Source organism: Colossoma macropomum, unplaced genomic scaffold (genome assembly GCF_904425465.1).
Source record: "Colossoma macropomum unplaced genomic scaffold, Colossoma_macropomum, whole genome shotgun sequence".
Lineage (NCBI taxonomy): Eukaryota > Metazoa > Chordata > Actinopteri > Characiformes > Serrasalmidae > Colossoma > Colossoma macropomum.
Genome location: NW_023494804.1, coordinates 1324343 through 1340086, shown reverse-complemented (window position 1 = coordinate 1340086; position 15744 = coordinate 1324343). Strand labels below are relative to the sequence as shown.

Sequence of the window (15744 nt, the reverse complement as noted above, 5' to 3'; positions counted from 1 at the left end):
GCTATATGGAACCCTTTGTGTGAAGTGTTTGTTTCTGATAGAACACAAAAAAATAACCTCCCAAAAACGTCCTTGTGTACACTCTTAAAAACGACGGAGCTCTTTAGTAAAGACGGTGGTTCTGATTAGAACCATGAACACTCAAAGAACAATTTGCATGCATAAATGTTTTTTTGCATGATGAAATGGTTCTTCAGATTGATGTTACTATGGTTCTATATAGCACAAAAAGGGTTCTTCTACTGTAACAACCCTGACATCGTAACAATAGCAGAGCCCTTTTTTTGGTGCTACGTAGAACCACTTTCAAACAGGGTCTATATAGAATCATGTACAACACACTGTCCATCAATTTGAAGAACCATTTAATCATGCAAAGGGTTCTTTGAGTGTTCGTTGTTCTGTACAGAGCCATTTCCTTTACTAAAGAACCCTTGAAGAACCATGTTTTTTATGAGTGAGGTACTGTATCAGGGCTGTCTGGTTAAAACAAAGCGGAGTCGAGGAGTCGATTCCAGCGGCAGGAGTCGAGAGTCGGAATCGACTCCAGAAAACCCGGTTCGTTCATCACTAACGTAAAGCTTTCTTTTCGTACGAAAGGCGAGGGAAGCTTATTAATATTCATGAAGCTCCTCCAGAACTCGGCGTCTGATTGGCCAAGCCAACAGACTGTTACGCGTGCGCACACGTCACTGTATGATTAATAAAAAACTGCATTTGCTGCACATTAAACAGGTTGTTAGAGTCATACATACACTTGGCTCGACCAATCAGAGGCCGCGTTCAGCGTGGAGCCTTATGAATATTAATTAGCTTTCCTCTTGTGCGCATCTTACGGTAAAACTAGCCTACTTACTTACGTACAGTTGTTGCCCAGGTGACCAAACTTGCAGCCAATCATGTTTCGATCTCCGACTTTGCCGTTCAAACCACACTGGGGGCAAAACGAGTGCGCATGCGCACTGATTTGAACGCGGAGTTAGCAGTGTGTGTGTTTTTGCTGTAAGTGCGTGTGTACAGGTGTGTGTACAGGTGAGTGCTGAGATGCGTGCTGTACCTGGGCAGCGCGAGCGCGTGCTCGCTGTGGTGCGCGCGCTGAAAATGGCAGGGATTCGAGTGAGGAACTGGAAGAGCTTCATACAAACACAGAGCCAAGCAGAGGTGAGTTAGAAACTGCTCGAGCTGTAAAAGAACCCTTATGAAACTATTGGAGTGCCGAGTTCCCCCCATAGAACTGCAATGGAACATCTTAGAACATCCCAGCATCTATCAGCAGAGGAACTGAGGTTCTTCTCTGATCCTTTTGGTCCAAAGAAACAGGCTGAGGCTCCAGACTGAGAGGCTGTGAGCAGCTGCAAAGCAGTCTGAAGAGTGAAAGGGGAAATCCACCCATTTTCCAAAATTTCCCCCATAATTCAATGTCATTCAGAGTGTTTTGGTGTGAAATGGTTCAGATGTCTTTACAGTGGTGGTCATGGGAATATGGAATGTTGATGATGGAAAATAGTGGAAAATCTGAAATAATAAGTTTTCTTTGGGGACTGTTTTGCCTCACAGCGCCCTGCATGTATCCCTCCACCATGAATGGAGTTTAAGTTCTCTAAACTATCATAAAACAGTGTCTCAGTCATCAGGCAGTGAATTCATAACCATTTCATGTAGGAACTTTCTGTGAGGGAGCTTTTAGAGGTGGACGTCTGGTTCCTATCACCACCACTGTGAACAGTTCTCACTCAGTAAGTTTATCTAGAACAGAGCGTTTCACACCAAACCGCTCTGAACCACTCTGATTACATCTTAATCATTTGAAAAATCTTTGCTGAAGTACATGAAACTGAGAGTAACTGGTTCTTGTCCAGCTCTGAAATCAGTACCTGCTGGACGCTGTTTTTTTCTTCAGGATAACGACAGTGAGACCTAGACCGTTAGCTGAGATGATATTTGGACTAATGGTGGCATAAATTGGTGCATTTTGCCTTCAAATGCAGAGAAGTATGTTCTCAGGTAACTCCACTTATCCTCAGTCCCAGGAGAACCTCCAGGCCTTCGCTTTTGGACGTGAGCTGCAGTCGCTCCCTCAGCACCATCCGACCGAGCTGGACGGCACCGTGCCGCTGTAGGTTTAGTTCCTTTTGTGAAGTTTAATTTCTTCCTTAAAACAGTGTTTGACCAGCCTCTATAAGCGCTGTCTGTATACTCTTAAAAAAGATGGTTCTTCAAGGGTTCTTTAGTAAAGACATTGATTCTGTATAGAACCGTGAACACTCAAAGACACAATTGTTCAGATTGATGGAGAATGTGTTGTATATGGTTCTATATAGAACCATGAACACCGAAAGAACCATTTGATGAGAATGTGCTATAGATGGTTCTATGTAGAATCTTTTTGAATTTAGTTCTATATAGCACCAAAAAGGGTTCTTCTGTTGTTACAAGCTTGACATCGTAACAATAGCAGAACCCTTTTAGTGCTATATAGAACCATATACCACACATTCTCCATGATCTGAAGAACCGTTTCACCTTTAAGCATGCCAACGGTTCTTTCAGTGATCATGGTTCTATATAGGGTCATTGTCTTTATTAAAGAACCCTTGTGGAACCATCTTTTGTGTAGGTTAGCTGCTGTTTAAGTGATTTCCGTTTGAAAGTGCTCAGTGTTCTGTTCTGTTCTGTTCTGTTCTGTTTTCAGCTTCTTGGTGGAGGTCTGTGAGTATTTATCTCAGCACCTGCACACCGAGGGGCTTTTCAGGAAAACCGGCTCGCTGAGCCGCATCCGTGCTCTGCGGGTAGGACCCCATTACCATGAATGGATTTTTCCTTTAAAGCTTCCTGTGAAGTGTTTAAACAGCATTTATTACATCAGCTCAGTTATTGCCTTTCAGTTTGTTTACATTTGGCAAAAATAACTATATTGACTTAATATATTTTATTCACCCAAAAGCAGCTGATCTGCCAAGACACGTTCAGGGTCTCTGGTTTTGGAGCTGATGTAGCTAACAAGTAATGGAAGCTTATTCCTGAATCATAACATACTTCCTGTGTAGTTGTTCGGTGTCTCTAATAGACGTGATTGCGTGGTTTCTGACGCTGTATGACTCACTGTTGTCTATAAACACAGACTAAAGTGTGGACAGTATTCAGTGTTTTTCATGTGTGCTGGTGCTGCTGATACATAAACAGTTCTAAAATGCGGAAATTGAGACTAAATCTACCTGGATAAGCGTTACAGGGAAATATAATAACTATAACATCTCTGTAGGGTTATGAATGCAGTAAAAGGAATAACATGCAGATATAAATAGACACAAATAAACATGCCATCAATTATCAGACATCTTCTTCAAACCTTCTTTAAAGGGTCCAGATTGACTTTTCTTTGCTTTTTTAAGATAAGAGTGTTATGTTGTATGTAAACACTGTTAACCTGTTAACTGCGGCCCCATTTGTGCCTGAAACGGCATACCCAAAGTAAAGGGGGCGCTGTTCCCACAAACTCTGGGCTACAGTTGTGATCTCAGTCTCACTTGAAAGGAAACAGGTCAGAGTAACTGTCTGAGTTACTGACTCAGAGTAACAGAGTCCAGAACAGAGGAGTTTATTTCCTCCTGACTCATAGATCTAAACTGACCTCTGACTCCCGCCGTGTTATTAGACATATTAGACCTTATGTTTTGGATTGTGGTGTCTCTGTGGAGGCGACAAGGCTTTGAAGGTTCACACCTAAAAAAAGATGGCTCTTCAAGAGTTCTTTAGTAAAGAAAAAGGTTCTGTATAGAACCATGAACACTCAAAAAAAAAAAAGGTGCTTCGAATTGATGGAAAATGTGTTGTATATGCTTCTATATACAGCACCAAAAAGGGTTCTATTGTTACAACCTTGACATTGTCACAGTAGAAGAACTCTTGTTGGTGCTGTATAGAACCCTTTTCAAAAAGAGCCATCTGTAACACGTTCTCCATCAATCTAAAGGACCATTTCACAATGCAAAGAACCTTTAATCATGCAAATTGTTCTTTGGCTGTTCATGGTTCTACATACAGCCCATTTCTTTGCTAAAGAACCCTTGAAGAACCATCTTTTTTAAGACTGTAAGTGACGCACAGATTTGCTGCCATTTGCTCATTTGGTGCTGATGTTGCGAACAAGACGATCATAACTGCCGTGAATAATGGATCATAAAATGATCCTGAGATTTCAAGCCTTCTAGCAGTTTATTACATCACCGCATTGCTGGACGATTTGATGGAAAAAATGATGGTTAAATAAACAGAAGTGTACCAGTACTGGTACAGTGATCTAGAACACGTTAAGGTTTCAAAATGTTCCCTTTTCTCAAGTACATAATAATAATAATAATAATAATAATAATTTTTATAGCACTTTTCATGCCAGTGGCAGCTCAAAGTGTTTTACAGGCAGGTGATGAAGTTAAACAGTAATCCAAGAAATTATAAGTATTAATTTAGAATCCTATAAGAAAATAACACAGATCAGATTAAAGAGATGAAGACCAAAGAGCCATAGAGTTTTACTGAAGCTCTGAGTTAAAGAGTCGTAGAGTTTTACTGAAGTTCTGAGTTAAAGAGCCGTAGAGTTTTACTGAAGCTCTGAGTTAAAGAGTCGTAGAGTTTTACTGAAGCTCTGAGTTAAAGAGTCGTAGAGTTTTACTGAAGCTCTGAGTTAAAGAGTCGTAGAGTTTTACTGAAGCTCCGAGTTAAAGAGTCGTAGAGTTTAATGAAGCTCTGAGTTAAAGAGTCGTAGAGTTTAATGAAGCTCTGAGTTAAAGAGTCGTAGAGTTTTACTGAAGCTCTGAGTTAAAGAGTCGTAGAGTTTTACTGAAGCTCTGAGTTAAAGAGTCGTAGAGTTTAATGAAGCTCTGAGTTAAAGAGTCGTAGAGTTTTACTGAAGCTCTGAGTTAAAGAGTCGTAGAGTTTAATGAAGCTCTGAGTTAAAGAGTCGTAGAGTTTTACTGAAGCTCTGAGTTAAAGAGTCGTAGAGTTTAATGAAGCTCTGAGTTAAAGAGTCGTAGAGTTTTACTGAAGCTCTGAGTTAAAGAGTCGTAGAGTTTAATGAAGCTCTGAGTTAAAGAGTCGTAGAGTTTAAAGAGTCGTAGAGTTTAATGAAGCTCTGAGTTAAAGAGTCGTAGAGTTTAATGAAGCGCTGAGTTAAAGAGTCGTAGAGTTTTACTGAAGCTCTGAGTTAAAGAGTCGTAGAGTTTAATGAAGCTCTGAGTTAAAGAGTCGTAGAGTTTAATGAAGCTCTGAGTTAAAGAGTCGTAGAGTTTTACTGAAGCTCCGAGTTAAAGAGCCGTAGAGTTTAATGAAGCTCTGAGTTAAAGAGTCGTAGAGTTTAATGAAGCTCTGAGTTAAAGAGTCGTAGAGTTTAATGAAGCTCTGAGTTAAAGAGTCGTAGAGTTTTACTGAAGCTCTGAGTTAAAGAGCCGTAGAGTTTAATGAAGCTCTGAGTTAAAGAGCCGTAGAGTTTAATGAAGCTCTGAGTTAAAGAGCCGTAGAGTTTAATGAAGCTCTGAGTTAAAGAGTCGTAGAGTTTAATGAAGCTCTGAGTTAAAGAGCCGTAGAGTTTAATGAAGCTCTGAGTTAAAGAGCCGTAGAGTTTTAATGAAGCTCTGAGTTAAAGAGCCGTAGAGTTTAATGAAGCTCTGAGTTAAAGAGTCGTAGAGTTTTACTGAAGCTCTGAGTTAAAGAGCCGTAGAGTTTTAATGAAGCTCTGAGTTAAAGAGCCGTAGAGTTTTAATGAAGCTCTGAGTTAAAGAGCCGTAGAGTTTAATGAAGCTCTGAGTTAAAGAGCCGTAGAGTTTTAATGAAGCTCTGAGTTAAAGAGCCGTAGAGTTTAATGAAGCTCTGAGTTAAAGAGTCGTAGAGTTTAATGAAGCTCTGAGTTAAAGAGCCGTAGAGTTTTACTGAAGCTCTGAGTTAAAGAGTCGTAGAGTTTAATGAAGCTCTGAGTTAAAGAGTCGTAGAGTTTTACTGAAGCTCTGAGTTAAAGAGTCGTAGAGTTTAATGAAGCTCTGAGTTAAAGAGTCGTAGAGTTTTACTGAAGCTCTGAGTTAAAGAGTCGTAGAGTTTAATGAAGCTCTGAGTTAAAGAGTCGTACAGTTTAATGAAGCTCTGAGTTAAAGAGCTGCGTTTTCAGGTGTTTATTAAAAGTGAGCTCTGAGCTCGACTGTCTAATAAAAGCTGAACTGAGCTCCACAGTTTAGAAGCAGAATAACTGAAAGAGTCTCTCCACGTTTTCTGTGTTTTACTGAAGGAGTTCAGAAGGTCAGAATCTGCAGATCTGAGATCATAAACAGACATTCAGGAGCTTTAAGGTCATTTAGAGCTTTAAAAACCAGCAGCAGAGCTTTAAACTCTATCCTGTGCGATACAGACAGGCAGTGCAGCTCTTTTAAAGCGGGACTGATCTGATCTCTCTGTTCTGTTTTTGTTAGGATGTGATGAATTTTGTACGAGCTGTAAAAGATGCATTGTGTACAGCCCGTATATGAAAACTGAACAACAGCCCGTTTTCAATCCATTGTTTTTGACCCGCCCATTCACAGTGAAGTTATAAGAAGTGTTTCAGCCATGACTGTTTTTTGAATGAGGCACAGTACAGGGCAGCCAGTAGGAACACAGCTCATTTACATATCACAGTGTTAAAGGCACAGTAACAAAAAACAGCCTGTTTAATTCCAAAGGATAAAGAGAGGTTGGAAAAATGAATTATGACATAAATCTGAGCAAACATTATCAGTGCAGAATATGGGCCCTTTAAAACTTCGGCTACGTTCACATTACAAGCCTCATTACTCAAATCTGATTTTTTGCTCAAATCCGATCTCTCTGACACGATGGTTCACACTCGGTTAGGTCAGTGACTCGAATCTGTTGTTAATGTGACGAACCGGCGTCCTGAAATGACCCTCATGAGCACATCCTACTCAGTAACGTCACGTGAATGAATCACGTTCATCATCAGCACAAACTAACGAGCAGAACGAGCTTCGCTGAGAAGATAATTAACTCTGATCAGCTCTCAGCTTCATTATTAGAGCGAGATGAAGGAGAAAAAGGTGAGATGAGCTGCTTTTCCACCGTTTACAGGCTTTAACTTCTGTTCGGCGCTGCTGCCATGGTAACGCTGAATGATGGCGCAGTGCAGTGGAGAAAAAGCACATGAATTCTGATCTGAGCGTCACATTAAGGTCACATGGCCACAAATCGGATACGTATCTGATCTAGGACCACATATGAAAGTGACTCAGGTCGGATTTGAAAAGATCAGATTTGTGTCCACACAGCTCTGAAAACATCAGGTCTGAGTCACATTAGGGACAAAAAATCAGATTTGTGTCGCTTTAACCTGGTAATGTAAACGTAGCCTTACAGTGTAATTAGTCATGTATGTGAAGGTCTTGCATGTTCTGCTGAGTGTCAGGTGTGACTGCTCTCTGCGTCTCTCCCCTCAGGTAGACCTGGAGCGGGGCGAGCGCGTGTTCTGCCCTCCTCATGATGCCTCTCTGCAGCCGTGTGACGTGGCCTCTGTGCTGAAGCAGTTCCTGCGGGAGCTGCCGCAGCCGCTGATCCCAGCGGACCTGCAGGGCCCGCTGTGCCAGGCTCAGACGCTGGACGCCGAGCGTGACCCTCAGGGGGCACGAGACAGAGCCACACTGCTGCTCACGGCGCTGCTGCCCCCGGCACACGCACGGACTCTCCGATACCTCTGCACGTTCCTCGGTCAGGTCGCACACAGGTTAGAATTACCAAAATCACTTTCTGCTTCTCAGATCAATGTCTGCCCACTAACTTCACATTAAATTCTCTCCTTTTCTATAAATTTTCATAAATCAGTGTGTTTATATTTACAGGATTTGCCATACACTCTTTTCCAGAATGACTTAGACTGTCTATATTTTCGCATACTTTTTATTCACTTTCTTTGTTCCCTTGTTATCTCATAAGAAATTAAAAAGAGAAAATGTCTGGAGTTGATTGCAAGTGCTGAATTTGTATTTGGTGGCTGTTCATGGGAGCTCTCAATATGTGGTTCAAAGAGGTGTCACGGCAAATGAAGGGGGCGTTATTAGGCTGAAAAAAAACAAAACAAACCAGAAAGAGAGCAGAAACTTTGTGAGTGGCCAAATCAACAGTTCTGAAAAAGACAGAATGATGAGCTCAGCAACACCAAATAGCCTGGAAGAGCACAGAAGATGACTGAAGTGGATGATCGCAGAATTCTTTCTGTGGTGAAGAAAAAACCCCTCACAACATCTAGTCAAGTAAAGAACATTCTAGAAGAGGCTGGCGTATCACTGTAAGAGTGTACAGTCAAGAGAAAACATCTGAAAAAAGGAAGGGAAGGGAAGGGTTCATGATCCCAAGAATACCACGTCAGCTGTCAAACATGGTGGAGGTAGTGTTATGGCAAGTGCATGTATGGCTGCCAAAGGAAGTGGCTCACTGATGTTTATTGATGATGTGACTGCTGATAGAAGTAGCAGGACGAATCCTGCAATGTATAAAGCTATATATTGCTTCTTAAGGCAAATTAATTAATGTTCTTAAATGACTGAGTCAGTCACCTGACCTCAGCCCACTTACTGAACAGAAAACTGAAGGCAGAAAGCGCCACTGAACGTGGCTGCAGTAAACCTGGCAAAACATCTCGAGGGAGGAAACTCAGCGTTTAGTGATGTCCATGGGATCCAGACTGCAAAGGGTTTGCATCCAAGTATTAAGACAATCCTTGTATTTGTAATCGTTAGGTTGTCCAATTAATTTTGAGCCTGTGAAAATGGAGGGACTGTGAAAATGGCTGGAATTTGTAAACGGTTAATGCAATATGTTTGTTAAACCACTCAAATTAAAGGCGACACTTCAGTTACGTCTGGACTGCTTCATTTCAGATCCAGTGTGGTCGTGTACAGAAGCGGAATTACGAACAACGTCACTGGCCAAATACTTATTTACCTGACTCTATAGTTTTAATACCCAAAACACAGTTTCAATGCTGATTTCTGGTTCTGCTCAGGTGTGATGAGAACAGGATGGAGGTGGGGAATCTGGCGCTGGTAATGGCTCCTAACCTGCTGCAGTGTCCAGGACAGCCCGGCAGGCTGACCGTCCACACAGAGAAACAGCTGGACCAGCAAACAGCGGTCATCAAAGCCCTCATTGTACACGCTGATCGCATAGGTACAACTGAGGGGTTCTTAAAGAATAGTTCAGCATTTTTCCTTTAAAGAAAAGTTTTCAAGGTTTTAGAATTATAATTAACATTCATTTCTTATTACTTATTATTTCTTATTCTTTAGTAAAGACAGTGGTTCTTTATAGAACCATGAACACTCAAAGAACCATTTGCTTGCGTACATGGTTCTCTGCACTGTGAAATGTTTCTTCAGATTGATGGAGAGTGTGTTGTATATGGTTCTAAATAGCACTACTGTTGTTTCAAGCTTGACATCATAACAATAGCAGAACCCTTTTTGGTGCTACATAGAACTATTTTCAAAAACGTGCTAAATTGAACAATTTACAACACATTCTCCATCAATCTAAAGAACCATTTAAGCATGCAAAGGGTTCTTTGAATGTTCAAAGTTCTAGATAAAACCACTGTCTTTACTAAAGAACCCTTGAAGAACCATCTTTTTAGAGTGTATATGACTCTCTGGGTCCAAAGGTTACCAAGCGTGATGTTTGTCTGATCGAAATTTAGTCTTCTATAATTTGTCATGTGATCTGTATCTGTCAGGAGTTTTGCCTTCTTTTGTTCTGGACTCACTGGGATCAGTGGACGTGAGTGAGTCCACTCCTCCAGCAGATGGCGCTGTATTCAGTAAGAGAGCTGGACTCAGTGTGTACAGGAGTCTGAGGAGACAGAGGAGGAGAAGTGTTGGAGGTGAGGCTTCAGAGAGGAGCTGCTCAGTTACACTCATGTAGGATGCCAGTTCATCCAATCAGGAAGCTGACAAAAGCATTTCTGTTTAATAAACAATGTTTAACCATCTATAGCATCTCAGATTTAGGCCCAGTCCCGATTCTTCTTTTTACCACTACCCCTTGTTTTCGAGTGTCACCCTAACCCCTTGGAACTGAGTTACAAGGTGTCGTGGTTAAAAACTTGCCCTCTGAAATGGGACCCTCAAATAAAAAGAGCATCACTTCATTAACAGCTACCAGCGCTGCTCTGTAGGCGACCCTGCCAGTCTGACCAGCACAACACACACTAACACACCACCACCACGTCAGTGTTACTGCAGTGCTGAGAATGATCCACCACCCAAAAAGTACCTGCTCTGTGAGGGTCCATGGGGGTCCTGACCACTGAAGAACAGGGTAACACAGTATGCAGAGTAACAGATGGACTACAGTCTGTAACTGTAGAACTACAGAGTGAAACTATACGGTCAGTGGAGCTGCTAAAATGGACAGAGAGTGTAGAAACAAGGAGGTGGACTTAATGAAGTGGCTGTTCGGTGTATATCATCATATTATTGCATCTGCCAACTAAAAACTATTTAGCCTGTGTACCGTTTCTGTTTCTTTAATGCTGCATGTGCTTTTAGAGATATTTGTGGATGCTTTCTCCAAACTGAAGCCTGCTCGGACGCCCACTGGTCCACCTATGACCTTAGAATCCCCGTTAGGTAAACCACAGAACGTGATAGTCATGTGGTCTGTCTTTTCTCTGTATTTTTTGAGAGTGCCATTATTTATGTAGCTGTAATTGTAAATTTTTAGTACTTTGTTTACTTTTCTGTTTGTTAAGATGCTAAATAAACATATTATAATTATTATTATTTAAATGTCATCTGCTCTCCAGAAGACCAGCTGCTCTCCGAAAGTCCAACCCCGCAGTCCCCAAGCACAGTGAAGCGTAAAGCGTCTGAGGAAACCACCCTGGATATGGATGGATCTGCCAAGAAGAGGTACGGAACATCCAAACGTACTGAGATACGAGACTCGGAAATGAGCTGTTTAATGTCTTATATGGTGAATTATTGATGTTTATGTCTGTTATATGAGCATTCAGGCGTTCACTACATGACCTCAGGGTGGACAGCCAGTCAGTCAGCAGCCATTCTGCAGATGGTGAGTCAGTTTTAGTGAAATTGGAGCTTCACATTTTTCATATAAATATTATAAACACGTCTTCTGTATATCTTGCCCAGCTTTTGTTCTGTTGTTGAGTCTGTTTATGGTCAGAATCCACAGGTGGTCAGAGTCCTCAGGTCATGAAGAGCAACAAAGAGGATCTCCACCCCAACGTCTCAAAGAGGAGGAGTCAAATAAGAGGACAAAGAAAGTCATATCGGTCAGTCTGCCACCAGGGGGCACTGTTAATAACCACAGCCTTTGAATTCATGGCTGATTGAAACTTTTTTGAAATGTAACTCCTTTTTTGTTTCAAAACCTCCTCCTGACTGTGATTAGTCCAAATACATCACATGATTGCTTGCATCACTGCAAGCATATTTGTAGCATTCTTAATGCTGTTTCCTTTTTCACCTATATACACACACACTACATGGCCAAAAGTAAATGGACACCTATACTCTGCACCCGTATGATCTTGTTGGACTCCATTAATATGGAGTTGCCCCTACTTTTTTCGACTGTAACAGCCTCCACTCTTCCTGGAAGCTTTCCACAAGATGTTGGAGTGTCTGTGGGAATTTGTGCCCATTTCGTCAAAGAGCATTTGTGAGGTCAGACACTGATGCTGGACGAGAGGGTCTGGCTCACAATCTCCGTTCCAGTTCATCCCAGAGGTGTTCAGTGGGGTTGAGGTCAGGGCTCTGTGCAGACCACTGGAGTTCCTCCACACCAAACTGGTCACTCCATGTCTTTATGGAGCTGCTTTGTGCACAGGAGTTCAGTCATGCTGGAACAGGAAACGCTCTTCCCCAAACTGCTGACACAAAGCTGGAAGCAGATAACTGTGTAAAATGTCTTTGTGCTGCAGCATCAACATCACCCTTCACTGGAACTGAGGAGCCCAAACCCTGAAAAACAGCCCCGCCCATCATCCCTCCTCCACCAAACTGTACTGTTGGCACTGTACATTCTGGTAGGTAGCGTTTTCCTGACATCTGATTCATCATCAGACTGACAGATAGTGAAGCTGATTCATCAACCCAGAGAACACGTTTCCACTGATCCAGAGTCCAGTGGCGGCACTTTACACCACTCCAGCCGACACTTGGCATTGTGCATAGTGATCTTAGGCTTGTGTGCAGCTGCTCAGCCATTTCATGAAGGTCCTGATGCTCAGTTCTTGTGCTGATGTTGCTTCCAGAGGCAGTTTGGAGCTCTGTATTAACTTACTTGGCAGCCCCACTCTCTGAGTTTGCGTGGTCTATGGCTTCGTGGCTGAGCTGTTGTTGCTCCTCAATGCTTCCATTTTACAGTAATAGCTCTTACAGTTGTCTGGGGCAGTTAGAGCAGGACAGAAACTTCACAAACTGACTTGTGGCAGAGGCGGCATCCTAGGCCAGAGCCATGTTTAAAGCCACTGAGCTCTTCAGTGCAACCCTCTAGTGCCAGTGTTTGTCTATGGAGTCTGCAAGACTATGTGCTTAATTTCATACACCTGTTAGCAATGGAACACCTGAGCTCAATAATTAGAATGGGTGTCTGCATACTTTTGACTATATAGTGTGTGTGTGTGTGTGTGTGTGTGTGTGTGTGTGTGTGTGTGTGTGTGTGTTTGGTTTATACCATGCAAGCCATTTTACAGCTTACTTTGAGCTGCGTGTTCTCCTTAGGCCTCCAAAGCAAGAAGACCGAGTTCATCGCAGGAGAAGGTCACTCCGCTTCTTCACCATGTCCAGTAGCAGCAACGGCAGCCCTGTGAGTTCTTACATAAAAGTTATCATTCAGCCTTTTTCATTTGCAAGTACATCTCGTTATGAAACACCTTTCTGCCTGTTGCTCCTTTACACCTCTTGGTTTAATGATAAGGGTTATTAAAGACTTCTGTGCAGAAGGATTATCAGTTCTTTGGGTTCTTACTGCTGCACGTCTTTGAACAGGCGCTCAATGTGACGGAGTGTGATGACCCTGAGCCGTGCCTGAGTGCCTGCAGAAAACTCCATGATGATAAAGCTTCAAACTCAGACAGTGAGGTGTCACTGAAGATACCTTTTATTGTGATAGATGGGCCAGGAACAGGTTTGGATCATTTTTTAGTCTTAATAAACTTTGATATTGTTTGAAAACCTTACCTAACACATGCATTCTCCTCTCCGAATTCTGCTTATGTCTTGCAGTTATAATTGGAAGTGAAGTGGATGACGATCCTGACCTTCTGAACTGTAGTTTTGTGGAGGACCCTGAGTCTCCGGAGACTTTCCATGACCTTCAGAGACAGGACAGTGAGGAACCCGGTGATGATGATGGTGATGTTGATGATGATGATCGCTGGGTCTTGCTTGAGGATGGCAATACAGAAGTGGTTGTAGAATACAAGGTAACCCAACCTGTTGACCAAACTGAGACCCAACCTGTTGACCAAACCGAGACCCAACCTGAGGCCGCGATTGAGAGTCCAAAGCCAGGAGATGCAGCGCAGATGGAGGAAAAGGATGAATGGCCACCTTTGGAAGAACCCAAACAAACGAAGAGAAGCACCAAGAAGGGCCCTCGACCCCGCAGGTCCATCAGCATGCCTGAGGTGGCCTTGGAACCATGTTCTGATGAGATCGATGAAGCTCTGAAGGAAGCTGGTGTGAAGCAACCTGCGTTTGATGGTGATATTTGGTCAGCATCTGTAAACGAGCCTCTCTCATATGGCCTCAGCAGTGCTGGAGACAGGAAGGTGGGTGACAAAGAGAAGGAAGGGCGAGACGGTACTCTGAGGAGAAAGTACGGATCAGTCCTGGATAGAAAAAAGGACAAGATGACAGATTCTGACCCGGGGGTCAAGAGGACGCAGCAGCGCCTGTCCGTGGTGGAACGGCTGAGAAGTTTCAGCGCTCTGGCTGCGTTCCTGCGAACCCCGAGGGGTGCTGTGCCTCAGCTCGGCCACCAGAGGTCGACGGTGAAGCTCCGCAGGCAGGGGGCACGCCGCTTCAGCCGATCCTTCAGCCATGAGGGCGTTCCAGAGCTTGTTCCTGGAGAAGATCCTCAGAGCCCTCAGGCTTTTGTGGAACTGAGTGACGCATATGCAGATTGCGAGGAATCGAGTCCTCACTTGCTTTTGGATGGACCAGCTGAACATGTGCAAGGACTGGACGTTTCGCAGAACACACTGAATCAGGCGTCTTCTGAGGAGGATCTGACTTTGGTTGGTTCTCCACTGAGGTCCGAGGAGAGCAAACATCTACAGGTTGTGGAGCCTGAATTCATAACTGGGCCTCGGTCAGTGTTGGGGTCAGACATCAACAGTCATGAGCCAGAGTTTGACCTGCATAAACTGTTGGAGCAACAGTGCTGTGTAGCAGACCAAGAAGAGGATTCTAGTGTGTTTACACGGTCAACACCTGGAGAACCTCAGTTAGATATCCACTATAATGTATCTAATGTATACCCTCCTTCCCACCAGCAGGGGGAGCCTTTGCTTTCTCCTATAGACTTGCACTCTTTCAGAGATTATACAGACTCGCCTCCCTACAGCAGCTTTGCAGAGCGCTGTATGAGTCCAGCCTCCAGCTCTCCGTGTAACGACATCACCTGCCTTTCCTTCGATGGTCTAATTTCCATCGGCGGCGGTATGAACGAGAAATGTTCGCTGTCCCTCGATCTCTCCCCTCCCACCTTTCAGTTCCGACAACAGGGCTCCAGGAGGCGCTATAGAGACTCGCCCCGCTGGCCCTCACACGAAGTCCGAATGACCACGTGGAAGCCGTTGCCACTCTGATATTTTCACACTAACAAACGTCACTTTACTAATATCTGTGCTTCTTTTTGTGTATTTATTTTTTTACATTCACAGTTTTTTTGGTTTTAAACGTATATACGTTTGTGTTTATATATCAGGAAAGCACTGTCACATGAAGTAATCAAGGCTTGTCTATGTGGTGTTCATTTTATTGCACTCTGTCAATACTTTTGTTTGTTCTTAATAAATTGCAAAATGCAAGTGTTTTGTTTTTATTATTTATGTAATAAAATTACATTTTATATCCAGTTTCCTCATGAGAGAAAAAACAGTTTGTCAAAAACGTTTGTATATTTACTCTTATATACATACTTATATAAGATGGTTCTTCATTGGTTCTTCAGTAAAGAAAATGGTTTTATATGGAACCATGAACACACAAAGAACGCTTTGCATGATTAAAGAGAATGTGCTGTAGGTGGTTCTATATAGACCCTTTTTGAAAAGGGCTCTATATAGCACCTTTTTTTCCATTTGAAAAGGATCTATGTAGAACCATATACAACATGTTCTCCATCAGTCTGAAGAACCATTTCACCATGTAAAGAACCATTTATTTGCCAAATGGTTCTTTGAGTGTTCATGGTTATGTCTTTGGGGGAAAAAACTGAAAATAAACATTGTGCCGTTCTGCTGTCTGTTAGAAAAATCAGATTCAGTGAAGCTGATTGTTGATCTGCTTCAACCACATTCAGCTTCTGTCTCTGGTGTTCTTAACTAACTAGAGCTGCAGCACTGCTCTGCCTCAGGGTGGCGCTGTAGCAGACTGGTTCACCCAGTTGGTCCTTCATAGCCTAGAAACTGTAACTCTGCCCGGATTGCTTTGAAAAACTTTACAATGAGCTGCAGCA

At 42.8% G+C, this 15744-nt stretch overlaps 1 protein-coding gene across 1 annotated transcript; it reads left to right on the top strand.

Moving 5' to 3' along the window:
* The first annotated feature begins 1044 nt into the window (after positions 1-1044).
* Positions 1045-14872, top strand: zgc:153345 (uncharacterized protein LOC566129 homolog). Its single transcript, XM_036595501.1, has 13 exons — positions 1045-1150; positions 2005-2116; positions 2693-2789; positions 7476-7759; positions 9038-9201; positions 9764-9910; positions 10578-10658; positions 10838-10940; positions 11045-11117; positions 11244-11326; positions 12780-12864; positions 13047-13185; positions 13284-14872. The coding sequence occupies exons 1-13, from the start codon at positions 1045-1047 to the stop codon at positions 14870-14872; spliced, it is 3063 nt and encodes a 1020-aa protein (XP_036451394.1).
* The last annotated feature ends 872 nt before the right edge of the window (positions 14873-15744 follow it).

Excerpts from the sequence above, each read along its gene's own strand:
- zgc:153345 (XM_036595501.1), top strand. The coding sequence starts at position 1,045 with ATGCGTGCTGTACCTGGGCAGCGCGAGCGCGTGCTCGCTGTGGTGCGC. Across the intron at positions 10,941-11,044 it reads GATGGATCTGCCAAGAAGAG|GCGTTCACTACATGACCTCA; the intron begins GTACGGAACATC and ends ATGAGCATTCAG. Across the intron at positions 11,118-11,243 it reads CAGATGGTGAGTCAGTTTTA|GTCATGAAGAGCAACAAAGA; the intron begins GTGAAATTGGAG and ends CAGAGTCCTCAG.